The sequence below is a fragment of the Homarus americanus genome, unplaced genomic scaffold (assembly GCF_018991925.1).
Source record: "Homarus americanus isolate GMGI-L3 unplaced genomic scaffold, GMGI_Hamer_2.0 scaffold42286, whole genome shotgun sequence".
Taxonomy (NCBI): domain Eukaryota; kingdom Metazoa; phylum Arthropoda; class Malacostraca; order Decapoda; family Nephropidae; genus Homarus; species Homarus americanus.
Genome location: NW_024720932.1, coordinates 202,501 through 216,220, shown reverse-complemented (window position 1 = coordinate 216,220; position 13,720 = coordinate 202,501). Strand labels below are relative to the sequence as shown.

At 38.1% G+C, this 13,720-nt stretch overlaps 1 protein-coding gene across 1 annotated transcript in view; it reads left to right on the top strand.

Moving 5' to 3' along the window:
• Positions 1–593: 593 nt before the first annotated feature.
• LOC121861288 overlaps positions 594–13,720 on the top strand; it is an 84,479-nt gene continuing 71,352 nt past the window's right edge. Inside the window, exon 1 of the mRNA XM_042358933.1 lies at positions 594–2,596. Within this exon, the coding sequence (XP_042214867.1) occupies positions 2,305–2,596 (292 nt within the window). The 5' untranslated portion in view covers positions 594–2,304. The remainder of the gene's footprint in view (positions 2,597–13,720) is intronic.

The following is a 13,720-nucleotide window of genomic DNA, read 5'->3' as shown; positions in this document are numbered from 1 at the left end:
CTCGGTAATTGATAGTGAATGACAAAGTGATAGACGCAATGAGAATGAAAACTGTAAGTATTTACCTAAATCAGTTAATAAAGTGTATTATGATCACATATTAGTATATTTGGATTATGTCATGAACACAACCCCACAGCTTTTTGCATCTTAAGATTTAATACCCTAATATTACCTGGAAATTAGGTTAGGTTAGGTTAGTATTAGAGTGGTTAACCTTTAAGTCAAAATAAGCTATGGGCTAACTTTCACGTGATCCATTCTTTTAATATTATTATTCTCTTAGGAGAGAGAGAGAGAGAGAGAGAGAGAGAGAGAGAGAGAGAGAGTCTGGGAACGAAAGGTGCGAGAGGAGAGAAATGGAAAAGAGAAAGTTATAGAAAAATAGAGAGATGGAATAAAGGGGGAGGGATAGACGGAAACAAAAATCAATTAATGAAATATGCAAAGAAAGAAAGAGAGAGAGAGAGAGATTATTAGAGAGAATGGATTTGCGTATAACTATAAGGTGTGACAATACAGTAATAACGTTTGACCTAGGTAAAGAAAACTTCCAAACTATTAACCGTTTTAATTTTATTTTTTCAGATGCGAGGAAGTGTTTGTGCCCATCATCAATCAAACAAACAAACCATCAAATGGACAAACAAACTGGTGATTAATTGTGAATAGAAAATATATATCTATATATTCATTTGATTGCTTTCGGAGAGCGGAAAAAAACTGTCATCGACTGGAACGCCAAAAAATATAATTGAATCAATAAATATTCATTCAATTAATTTACATACCGGTCATTAGTCAAACTGGGCGTGTGAATGAGGAGATAAAATCCCTATTGAAAGTCAAAAAACATATTTGTAGTTCATGAAAAAAACAAATTAAAATCGAGAAAAAAATAGAAAGAAATATATGGAAAATTTACCATGGATGTTTTAGTCCAAGAAAATGAAAATTAATGTTTGTAAAAAAAGTTAATGCAAACTGTATAATGATTTAGTGACGTGAGCAAAAAGATAATAATATGAAACAAGGATGACGGAGGATCATTGGCTGTGTTAAGTAGCACCTTATAAAGATCCCTCACGTGCAAAGAACAATAGCAGTCAGCTCAGACGTCAACTGACTAAATGCAGCCAAAAAAATTATAATTAGATTTTTTTGTGGATGAGATTATTAAAACCTTGATATGACTAAGGGTAAGAAATAAAATAATTACAACAAAATTAATGAAATAAAAATATAAAATTTAATTAAGTAACCTGCAGAAATTTAAAAAAATTAACTAGCTATAATTAATCAATCTCAAATTTTACCCTAAGGCCTTCCCGTAATACATTATATGATAAAAAAAAGGAAACAGGAAAACAAAGGCGACTAACAATTAAGCATTGGTTGTGCTTTACCGCCATTAAAAAACATCCTTTCTGTGCCGCAAAAAAAATAACATCGTTCAGTCAGGATAGGTGGACACCGAGTCAAATATTGTGAAACAGAGACATAACCAAATAAAATAGATCAAGAAGCTTCCTAATAATTCGTAATATTTTATGAAAAGTCTGAAATAATGGCTTAAATTTTCTTTTTAAAAATCTGAATTAATGACTCCAAATATTCATAAAGAATCTTTTTGTCCAGTGAAATGAAATATCTGACATCGGTAATTGCGTTTACGATGAACAGTATGTTATGAAGAGCCGAATTATTTCAAACCCAGGAAGCTTTAGCAATCTGTAGAGGCATCCTAGTAAAGAAATAATTCTAAACAGGACTTGAACTGACCTCGTGAGTCGACATGCGATCTGTTCGGGAGAGATGACCTGTTGAAGTGACTTAGAATGACCGTGGACAACGACTGGGACAAGTGACCTGGAGAACCGACGCGGATAAATAACGAAGAAAAACAAAATAGAGAAAAGGCCTGTCAGAAGAAACCCGGAGAAGAAAGGGAAGAAACCTCGAAAAGTGACCTGAGGAAGAGATCTGAAGAAAAGACCTGGAGAAGAGACCTAGAGAACAAAGAGAAGAAGCCTAGGAAAGCGTCCTGAAGAACCTCCCTTGAGTGTCGACCAAGAGCTGACTTGGAAGTGGCCTTGAGGTGACCTGAGTGACCTTGGGGGTGACGTGAGAGTGACCTTGGGGGTGACCTGGGAGCGACCTTGAGGTGACCTGGGAGTGACCTTGAAGTGACCTGAGTGACCTTGAGGTGGGCTGAAGGAGCATATCGACCTGGAGAAGCAACGTCTCTATGTCAGCCAGACCTTGACCACCACCGCTACCACCACCATCAACTCTACGTCGGCCATGCAGGGTGAGAAAGTGAGCGGGCGGGTGGCGACGTGGGTAGCAGGCGTCGTGGGCGTGTGGGCAGGTCTGGCTGCTCTAGGGGCCCTGGTGGCAGCCCTCATGTCCCCTCAGTGGGCCCTGGTGAGGGAGCCCATTGTCCTAGCGGAAAGTCCCAGCAGGGAGGCGCAGGAGGCGTGGTTGAGGGGTGCAGAGAGACACGAGAGCTTCCAACCTGTCGTTACTACCGTCACCTTCCGTCTTGGGCTCTGGACCGCCTGTCCTCACATCAACACTTCCCATCTACAATTCTGTGAGTATCAGCAATTCTATGAACATAACTTTGTTGTAGTGGTGCGCTAGTAGTATTTTAGTGACACTTAGATTATGTTTTAAAGGCTATTAGCGGTGCTTTACAATTGTCGTGATCTGCATGTCCCTCACACAGGCCTTAACCCCCCCTCATTACGTCCTTGAGTTTGTCTTAAAAGATAGTGTCTATGGTGCTGTGGTGGTGTTATAGTGATACTTAGTACAGTTTTGGTTAGTGTCTTGTTATGATGGTGGTGTAGTGGTGCTTTGGCACACAAGGGTCACAGACAGGTGTGTGGTTTATTTTTAAAGGGTTAAAATACCAAGGTAAGAGAAACAAGCTCCTCCTTGCCTGCCCGGTCAACTATTCATCGGCCAAGAGACCCGATGCTGTTGTCGGGACATCTCGAGGCTAGAATTTTAAACATCTCACTCGTGACACAGGCTCGACCTCTCAGAACTAAAGAACTAAGGGTCGTAGTTACAGGAAAGGGATTTGAAGACCAGGGGTTCTACATCTCAGGAGAGAAGAAGCCGAAATCCCAGAACAACAATTCAAGCATTGGGGTTTGAAATCTCACAATAGGAGGCTAAGAAACTTTCATAATGAGTGTTAATTTGAATGGCAACGAAACGGACCTGAATCTTGAATGCTCTTAAAAAAAAACTAAAAAATATAAAATAAATTTCCCATAAGCTGCTTCAGTGCGGTCTTGACAAAAGGTTCTCAATCAGTCTTTCAATCAGTTCCTCAGTCAGAATTGATAGTCATAGAGCTGCCCCGTGCATCTAAAAAAATTGTATGAATGTCACTGTCATAGAAATACCCTCACAACCTCCCTCTCCCATCTCCCTCTTCCCTCTCCTGCCCCTGCTCCAACCCTTTTCCTATTATCCCATTCAAATACCCTTTCCATCTTCCCTCTTCCCTTTCCCTCACCCCTCTCCGCATCCTTTCTCTCTAGTCTTCCCCTCCTCATGATCTTCCTCCTACCCCCTTCTGTTCCTTTCACCACACCCTTATCCTTCTCCTTCTCCCCCTTTGCTCCCTTGACTCTAAAGTGTCACCTTCCAGAAACTTGACTCTTACCTATTAATTATTACCTACTGTACTTCACAGGTGTGTGGGGAAATAAGGGGATGGGAGAATTAACGGGGAGGCAGAAGAGGGACAGGGGACATGTGAAAGAAATTTTATGGTAAAGGAGGGAATGGGGCAAGAAGAGATGGGTACAGGAGATGGGGAAGGAGGATATAGGGGAAGGAGGGTTAGGGTAGAGATAATGGAGAAGGAAAGGTTTGGGTAAATGAGGAGATGGATATCGAATCCCTAGAAAGCATACAGAGGAGGATGACAAGACTAATCCCGGGCATTAGGAACCTTGAGTATAGAGACATTAAAGCATCTGAATTTGCACTCCTCGAGAGACGTAGAGTGAGGGGCGATATGATTGAAGTGTATAAATGGAAGTCAGATTTAAACAAACGAACTCGTAGCAATGATTTTAAATTAGACAAATTTAGAGTTAGGCACGAGATAGGTAAACATTGGTTTGGAAATAGAGTAGTGGATGAGTGAAACAAGTTAACAAACATCCTCGTTAACTCGAACACGCGAGGTAGCTTCGAATATAGGTTGGACGGATATATGAGCGATAGGGGTTGGGTGTAAACGGGACTACCCAGTATGGACCAATAGGCCCGCTGCAGTTTCTTCTATTCTTATGCTCTTATAAAGGAAAGGTGGGGATAAAGAAGGAGTTGGGAAAGGAGAAATAGAGAAATAGGGGGAAAGGAGACGGGGCTCTCTCTCTCTCTCTCTCTCTCTCTCTCTCTCTCTCTCTCTCTCTCTCGGATTTCCAGCATAAAACATTTTCCCCCTATCAAAAAAAAGAAAGTAAATTTCTCTCGTATCACTGATATTTACAAGACAAACTTCATCTCTCCCAAAAGAAAGTCAGAAAGTATAAGAAAGTAGTCTTAAGAGGGAAAGGGTTCCTTCAGTGTGTATTTGTTCAGGCTCAACAAGGACCTACTGGACTAACAAAGACTTTTATATTAGTTCTGAACAGTTTATCCTCTTTTAAAACCTTATGGGAAATTCCATTATTTTAAGGTTTTAGAAAAGAGAGGTGGATTTTTTTTTTAGGATAGATAGGTGGATTTATGTTTTGTTTTAGGATAGATAGGTGGATTTTTTGTTTTAGGGTAGATAGGTGGATTTTTTGTTTTAGGGTAGATAGGTGGATTTATGTTTTGTTTTAGGATAGATAGGTGGATTTTTTTTAGGGTAGATAGGTGGATTTTTTGTTTTATGGTAGATAGGTGGATTTATGTTTTGTTTTAGGATAGATAGGTGGATTTTTTTTAGGGTAGATAGGTGGATTTTTTGTTTTAGGGTAGATAGGTGGATTTATGTTTTGTTTTAGGATAGATAGGTGGATTTTTTTTAGGGTAGATAGGTGGATTTTTTGTTTTAGGGTAAATAGGTGGATTTTTTATTGTTTTCGGATAGATAGGTGGATTTTTTTTATAGGGTAGATAGGTGGATTTTTGGTTTTTGTAGGATAAATAGGTGGATTTTTTTGTGTTTTAGGACAGATAGGTGGATCTTTTATTGTTTTACGATAGATAGATGGATTTTTTATACCTAAATATGGAGTACAGTATTTAAGAGTGTATATGGATTTTGTACGATCTTAAAGGGAGTCTAGCATTACAGTAGAGTAGGTTAAGGGGTTTACATAACTACACTAAGGGATAGACATATTTAGATAAGAAATAAAGTTGTTACGTTATTAAAGTAAAAAGCTCCAGTACTGCCCCCAATTTCCCTTAAATATTTTGAATATATGAATATATTTTACCATTCTAAACCATAACTGGGATAAATAGGAGTCTCTAATGTACAAAATTAGCTGTAAAATTTTCGGGCTTATCTTTAAATACCACCCAAATTTACTGATTTTTTTTTCATATACATTTCACATAATTTTGATTTTCTTTAATCTATATAGGTAAAATAGTCAGATGTGTTCATATACATTAAAAAAAAAAATAAAGTTCCTGAACTAAACGTAAAGTGTTAGATACTTCATATACATTTCACATAACTGTAATTCCCCTTAATTATATATGTAAAAGAAAGTGTTATAATTTTTAACATACTTTTCACAAAACTTTAACAGTAATTGATAGATGGATAAAGTAGAATATTTTCCCCCACGACTATCTCTTGATCACCTCACGTTTTATCCACATTCCCTCGTCTGTTGTATATTCATTTGATAACTTACAATGTGTTATTTTTTTCCTATCTCACTGACATTCTATGACTAAAAAAAAAATACATAAAATTCTGACCAAAAAATACGAGTTTCATCGATTTCCCATAAAGAATTAACCCAACTAAAATCTTTTGCCTCTCCCGTAAATGAAAAAGTTTCCATCGATTTCCTATACAGAATTAACCAACTTAAAATTCCGTCTCCTCTCCGTATATGAATGAGTGACTTCCCATCGATTCTCCATAAAAGGATTAATCCGCCCCTCCCCTCCCCCCCAAAAAAAAGTTCCTATCGATTTCTCATAAATAATAATAAAAAAGAACAAAAAATTTCATTGATTTTTCATTACCCCCAAAAATCGACCATTGCAAAATTTCATCCAAATTATATGAATTTCCATCATTTTCGCTAAATTTTACCCAGACTCTCCCTAGCACACGCCTCCTCCTCCTCCTCCACCACCTACTCCTCCTCTTCCTCCTCCTCCTCCTCCACCACCTCCTCCTCCTCCTCCTCCTCCTCCTCCTCGTCCTCGTCCTCCTCCTCCTCCTTCTCCTCTCAGTCGATGATCTCCACACTAATTAAAAATTCCCATCATATTTTAAAAGTAAACCAGGGGGGAGCGAGTCTAGCCTGATGGCGAGGAGGATAGGCAGGGATTAACAGGTGGAAGGGGCGGATAGAGGACAGGAGAGTGGTGAAGAGGGAAGGACGAGTGGGAGGGGCGGATAGAGGACAGGAGAGTGGTGAAGAAGGAAGGACGAGTGGGAGGGGCGGAGAGTGGTGAATAGGGAAGGACAGTGGGAGGGGTGGATAGGGACAGGAGAGTGTGGTGGAAGGACGAGGGGAGGGCGGATAGGAAGGACAGGACAGAGACTGGTGAAGAAGGGAAGGACGAGGGGGAGGGGCGGATGAGGACAGGAGAGTGGTGAAGAGGGGAGGACGAGGTGGGGAGGGGTGGATAGAGGACAGGAGTGGTGGAGGGAAGGACGAGAGGACAGGAGAGTGGTGAAGAGGGAAGGACGAGGTGGTGAAGAGGGGAAGGACGAGGGGAGGGTGGATAGAGGACAGGAGAGTGGTGAAGAGGGAAGGACGAGTGGGAGGGGCGGATAGAGGACAGGAGAGTGGTGAAGAGGGAAGGACGAGTGGGAGGGGCGGATAGAGGACAGGAGAGTGGTGAAGAGGGAAGGACGAGTGGGAGGGGCGGATAGAGGACAGGAGAGTGTGGTGGAGAGGGAAGAACGGATGGTAAGGGAGGATAGAGAAGAACAGGCAGAAGGAACGGATATGAACAGACGGAAGAGAGACAGATGGATAGGGAAGGACCAGAAGAAGGAATACTTAAGATACTGTCACCTGTCCAACGAGTCTGTTTGCCCTTCTCTCCGTCTATCTTCTCATCATTTAACCTGTCTATCAATGCATCTATCGTCTATCATGTCTGTCAATCTAATCCATCTATCCGCCAATCTATCTATGTTCTCTCTAAGTAACCTATAGCTATTTATTTCTACACAACCCCTGTCTATATAATCTATCTGTCTAATCTGTCTTGTCGTCTCAATCGTGACTAAGAACTGCTGTCTATCTAACCAATCTGTTTATCTCTCTCTCTCTCTCTCTCTCTCGATATTTACCTATTTATCTTTCCTTCTCTCCAACCTTCTATCTCTTTAACAATCTATTAACGCCCCTCAATTTATTCAACCGTCTATCTATCTATGTATCTATCTATCTATCTATCTATCTAAGGACCTATATGCATCTCTCTCTCTATCCCTCTTTATATCTATCTATCTATCTGTCTGTCTATCTATCTATCTATCTATCTATCTATCCATCTATCTATCTATCTATCTATCTGTCTATCTATATGTCTATCTATCTATCTATCTTATGACCTATATGCATCTCTCTATCCCTCTTTATATCTATCTATCCATCTATCTATTTCTCTCTCTATTAATCAATCTATTCATCTATTAATTTGTCTAACTATATCAATATCTCCTACTCGTATCTCTTGACCCATCCATATTTAGTTACTTAATATTCCATCTATTTATTTATCCATCTGTTTACCTTTGAAACCACTATTCTATATTTGTTCATCTATCTACTTGCCTATATCTATCTATCTATCTCTCTGTTTCTCTGGCCGTCGAGCTGTTTATCAATGTCTAATTACGCAGGTGTAATTTCTCTCTCTCTCTCTCTCTCTCTCTCTCTCTCTCTCTCTCTCTCTCTCTCTCTCGCTAACAAGAAGCGACTGTTTGCATCTCATTATCGGAGAGTTGCCGGGTGTTGTTTTTCTGACCACTTGTTTACTCTGTGGAATATTTGATCAGTGTGTGTGTGTGTATGTCTCTCTCTCTCTCATAGTCCTCCTTCGGCTTATTATCCTCCCCTACTGCCTCCATAATTCATTCTTCTCCCTCTACTGCCGCTCCACCTATGGCTATCATACCTAATTATCACCCTTACTTACTTGTGTTAACTGATTCTAGCTTCCTCTTAATTAATAGTTTAAAGATATCAATTGTAAGATTTATTCCGTTTTGATAATTTTCTTCCATTAATATATTAAGATTTTTTTTTTTGGTAAATTGTTCTTATAAAGTTTCTTCCTCCTTGATAATTTTCATTGCACATCTTAATCTAATTATGGTCCTAAACTCGAGATATTGTTCAATTATTCAAGATGGCCGCCACAAACATCGAAAATAGCCAATTGTATATAGAAGCTTCATTTAATTCACAGCAACACCTTGAAATATTGTACACAAGTCAAGTAGCCAACACAAATCAGGAAATTAAACACACACACACACACACACACAGCTTATAAATGCTCTTGACAGTTGCTTTAATTCCCAAAATGATCTTCAGATTAGAAACGTTATAAAGTTTAATGGACGAATAATGCATATCTAACTGCGTAAACCAGTCATATGAATGTCAATCTGGACCAGATCTATGAAGATATATTCTATGGTTTCAAAATGACTGGCTGAATCAAATTATTGTCCACCTAAATATATCAGAATATGGAAATGTCAAAGTTAAGTTATCAATCATCTACTTCAATCAAAGAAAAACAATAGGCGATGTAGAGCTTCCTGTATTCACTTGACCTTTTCCATCCCGAGTGTAGAGGATTAAACACAATAACCAGCAACCTACTTCCTCCCCCAGATGTGATTGTGCCTGATACACGGTCCAGGAATGTGACAAAGGGTGTGCTAGAACTGATGGCATTGTTTCCTGCGTTCATTGTCTGCCACTCAACAATTTGGGTACTTGTCTCTTGGCAGTGCTGGTGTGACCCTCCTCTATTACGGCAAAATTGCAATGTATTTTTCTTCGTTTAATTTATCTTTTGATAAGCGTTCCTTACTGTATATTCTAACTAATTTATTGACTAACTCAGTAGTAATTTTAGAGCCAGTCTATATTTACTGAAGCTAAACTACAAACATCCCTATTTATAAAATTCAGAAATTGCCAAGTTCTTTTATTTGATGAAATTCACCGACTCCTATTTAATAATTGTATGGCTGATGTTTGTGTAGTTCTTTGAAGTCACACCAGCGATAAAATAAACTTTGAAAATTTCCTCACAAAAATCCCTACAAATTAACGCCCAAAATGCCTCCACATGAATACTCTACCTCGCGCATCATTGATCATCACTGATGAAAATTAAAACAAATAGTTTCTTAGATTTGGCTCGTGTTTCCTCCAATCCCTACTACTACCACTATAAGTTTGATCCATGTAGTTCTCTAACACGAAATCTCACATGACAAGAGAGTCAGCCTGGTGAACATTGATCCATCATAACTATGGAGTTTGAGTCTCCCGGGTGGACTATCTTACACAATAGGTTCAACTTCAGCGCCATTTCAGTGTTGGTGAAGTTAAACAGTGTCCATAAATCACCAGACCTATTTTAAACATTTATATCTACAAAAACACTCAAGACAGAACACGTTGATTTTATCATACTTGACTTACAACTCATAAATTTTGTTCTCGTGTTCGTAGATTTCCACATGTACAGTACATCGTGTTCTGTTTATCATGTTTTTGAGGTTATTAAGTTTTGAAATGGGTTGCATAACTTACGGACCTCCAGTATCGCAGTAGATAATATTTATGGCATTACGTTAGAGTTGATAATATTAGTTAATACAAAAATACTAAAAAGAGACAGCCCACATACAGAGGGTATTACTTGAGGACGTCTTACAGCGGATTAGTGACTGTAAACTCGATTAATAGTTGTACTGTGGCGTTCTATTTGAATTGGTAATATTAATAACACATTAAATTCAGCTGTGTGTTATGTGGGAGCCAGAACCATTATAAACACCCTAGACTTCTATACGACTGTCTCATAATTATACAACATTATGGGTTCATAGACCATCTCATTAATATTTCCTTAAAAAAGACATAACATACGAAAAGAATTCAATTCCATTTTAATCTTCTATATGGATAATGGTCCACAGTTGCGTTATCTGTGAATAAGTCAATTTTTATTTCACTTCTTATCAGCTCATAGGGATAAAGGTTTTACTTTTAAAAGAGAGAATATTGAGAGGGCGATACTGGTGCGGCTATGAGGGGGGGGACTAGATCTGGTCTCTTCATCCTCACAGTCTCATTAACTTCCCTCACTCACAGAACCTCTATTCTCTCACTCCTCTATATGGGTATCTCCACCATGCCCTCATTCACCCCCCCCATCCATTTCCCCCTTGCTCTCACTCCTTCCCTCACATTTTCTACCACCCTTCCCTCTCCTTACTCATCTTTTCCTCATCCACACTGCCTTCTCCCTTTCACACACCCTCCCTTCACATTCACACCCTCATCTCCTCTCATATCCTTCCCTCACCCACACACACCCCCCCTACCTATCCCACACCCTCCCATCACCCACACAACCTCCTACCCCCTAACACATCCTCCCCTCACCTACACCCCCCCACTTATCCTCCCTCACCCATACACCCCCAACCATATCCTCCCCTCACCCATACACCCCAACCCATATCCTCCCTTCACCCATACACCCCCCCCCTACCCTTCTCACATCCTCCCCTCACCCACACACCCCTCCCACATCCTCCCTTCACCTACACACCCTCTTCCCCTGACACCAGCACAAACCATCCTTCCCCTCCCCTCACTTCCCCTCACTCACAGATACCATACAAGGGCCAAGGGAGGAAATTGGGCAGATGGCTTATCAGACAACTTTAGTGGGGTGTATTTTTTAGGTCAGGTCCAGGGGGGGAAAGATTCGTTGTGTTGATGTTTGTGAAGTGTGTTTTATGCTCCCGTTTCCCTTTTTTTTTAAACATTGAAATAGAAAACTTTTGAAACTTGTTTGGACGACTGTATTGAGAATGTTTTGGTGTTTATTTTTTTCCGAAATATAGGAAGTGTATATTTACTAAAAGTTTAGATTTTTAATATTTGAGGCTTTGTTATGGAAAGGGAGTGTCACAGCAGAACACAACTCTTACAAGAACAGAAATGAAAGAAGCTGTGTGTGTATATTGTGTTCTTAATATCGGCCAGCCTACATTAAGAGGTAAATTGTCCTGTAGATTATTATTATTATTATTATTATTATTATTATTATTATTATTATTATTATTATTATTATTATTATTATTATTATTATTGTTCTTGTTATTGTTGTTGTTGTTTCTGTTGTTTTTAAGTTGTTTTCGTCGTCGTTGTTGATGTTGCTGTTGATGATACAGGTATTGATGTTTTTGTTGCTGTTACTGATTTGCAGTTGTTGCTGCTCTTGTTGATTTTGTTTTCTTATTAATGTTGTTGTTCACCAAAACTAGTTAAAATTTGAATTAATGTATGTATGGATGAAGTGTTGATGTGAAGAATTTGATGAGTTCGGGAACAATTATCAGAATATCGTTTCATATCGTTTTTGCCGAATTAAAGATTAAATATCAACATTTTGTTGATATAAATAAATAATTTAAATATATCGTTTACTATTTTTTAACGTATTACTAAAACAGATGCCATACGAAGATGATTCTCATAGTTGATTTTGTAGTTTAGAATAATGATGTAAACTAAAAATAGAATAAAAGGAGTTTTTAAGACATTTACTTGGATAAATACAATTTCTAGACAATTATCAGTGCTACATCTACGACTTAATATAAGACAGATAACTGAAAAGTAATATGAATGATTTTAAAAGAATTACATTTGCCGTAAACAAACATAAAACGTAAGCCAAATAGATTACTGGATATTAACAAATACTAGTGTTTTAAAATATTGACTGGAACACCGGCAGTTTATAGACGATTCTCAGCTGCATCTTAAACTTAATATAAATAAATAAGAGAAGACCGGCATGAGCATCAAGGTTTAATTCCAAAAGAAAACACAAGACATTTACTCAGTCAATATTAGTCCTACATATTACGCTCTAAAAATGAAAAGTGTTCTGTTGCTGCCTTAACTCGGAGATCTTTTCCGTATCCGTTACAATTTATAGAAGTGAACACCGTAAAGACTGTAGTATCTGACTCTATTTTACTCCTCGTGTTCTTTATAAAGGATTGGATCCATTAATTCTTCTACGGCCTGACTCCAGAACAAATCATCCTACTTACTTCTGTATAAATTATACTCTTGTGAGGTTGGCATCGTTTAAGAGCCGGAAACCTTCTCTTACAGGCGTGTACATGTAGAGTTGGATTCTATAACTCTTAGCCGGAAAAACTCTATAACACAAAAGATAGAGTTTCCTTGTTGTAAGTCACTTAATATCTGATTCCTTCTGTTTGAAATATACTGTTATAAGTGTCCTAAACATTAGACTCTCTTTTGTTTCGAATGTACTTTTATTGGATTTGGATCCCTTAAATTCTTGGTCGGAACGGATTCCAACCCAATTTAACCCGAGTTTCGTTGTTTATAAGTCAAGTCACCTAAGTCAGCTAACTTTTGACATTTTCCTTCTTAAAAGAGTTCTATTTCGGTTTGTATTGTGTTTCATTTTTTATCCGAGTTCTCTGCTTAAAGTAAACTCCTGCAAGATAAGCATCATTTAACCTCTTGGCTGGAAAAGATTCTAAAACGGGTGAAGCGAAGACAGGATTAAGTGGAGTAAGAATGATATATTCTCCTTCCAACTACGAATAGATAAACACCTCACAGGAGTCTAAGACGGTGACAGAGATCCGTGTGAAGGTTTATCTGATGATTATTTTTGTTGTTGCTGCTGTTGTTCTTTACATGTTATTATTGGTGTTGCTGTTGTTTACATGTTGTTATTATTGTTGTTGCTGTTGCTGTTGTTTACATGTTGTTATTATTGTTATTGTTGTTGATGTTGTTTACATGTTGGTATTATTGTTGTTGCTGTTGTTTACATGTTGTTATTATTGTTGTTGCTGTTGTTTACATGTTGTTATATTGTTGTTGATGTTGTTTACATGTTGTTATTATTGTTGTTGCTGTTGTTTACATGTTGTTATTATTGTTGTTGCTGTTGTTTACATGTTGCTATTATTGTTGTTGCTGTTGCTGTTGTTTACATGTTGTTATTATTGTTATTGTTGTTGATGTTGTTTGCATGTTGTTATTATTGTTGTTGCTTATTTGCTATTGTTTTACATGTTGTTATTATTATTTATTTGCTGTTGTTTTACATTTTGTTAATATTATTTGTTGATGTTTTACATATTTGTTATTATTTTTGTTGTTGCTGCTGTTGTTCTTTACATGTTATTATTGGTGTTGCTGTTGTTTACATGTTGTTATTATTGTTGTTG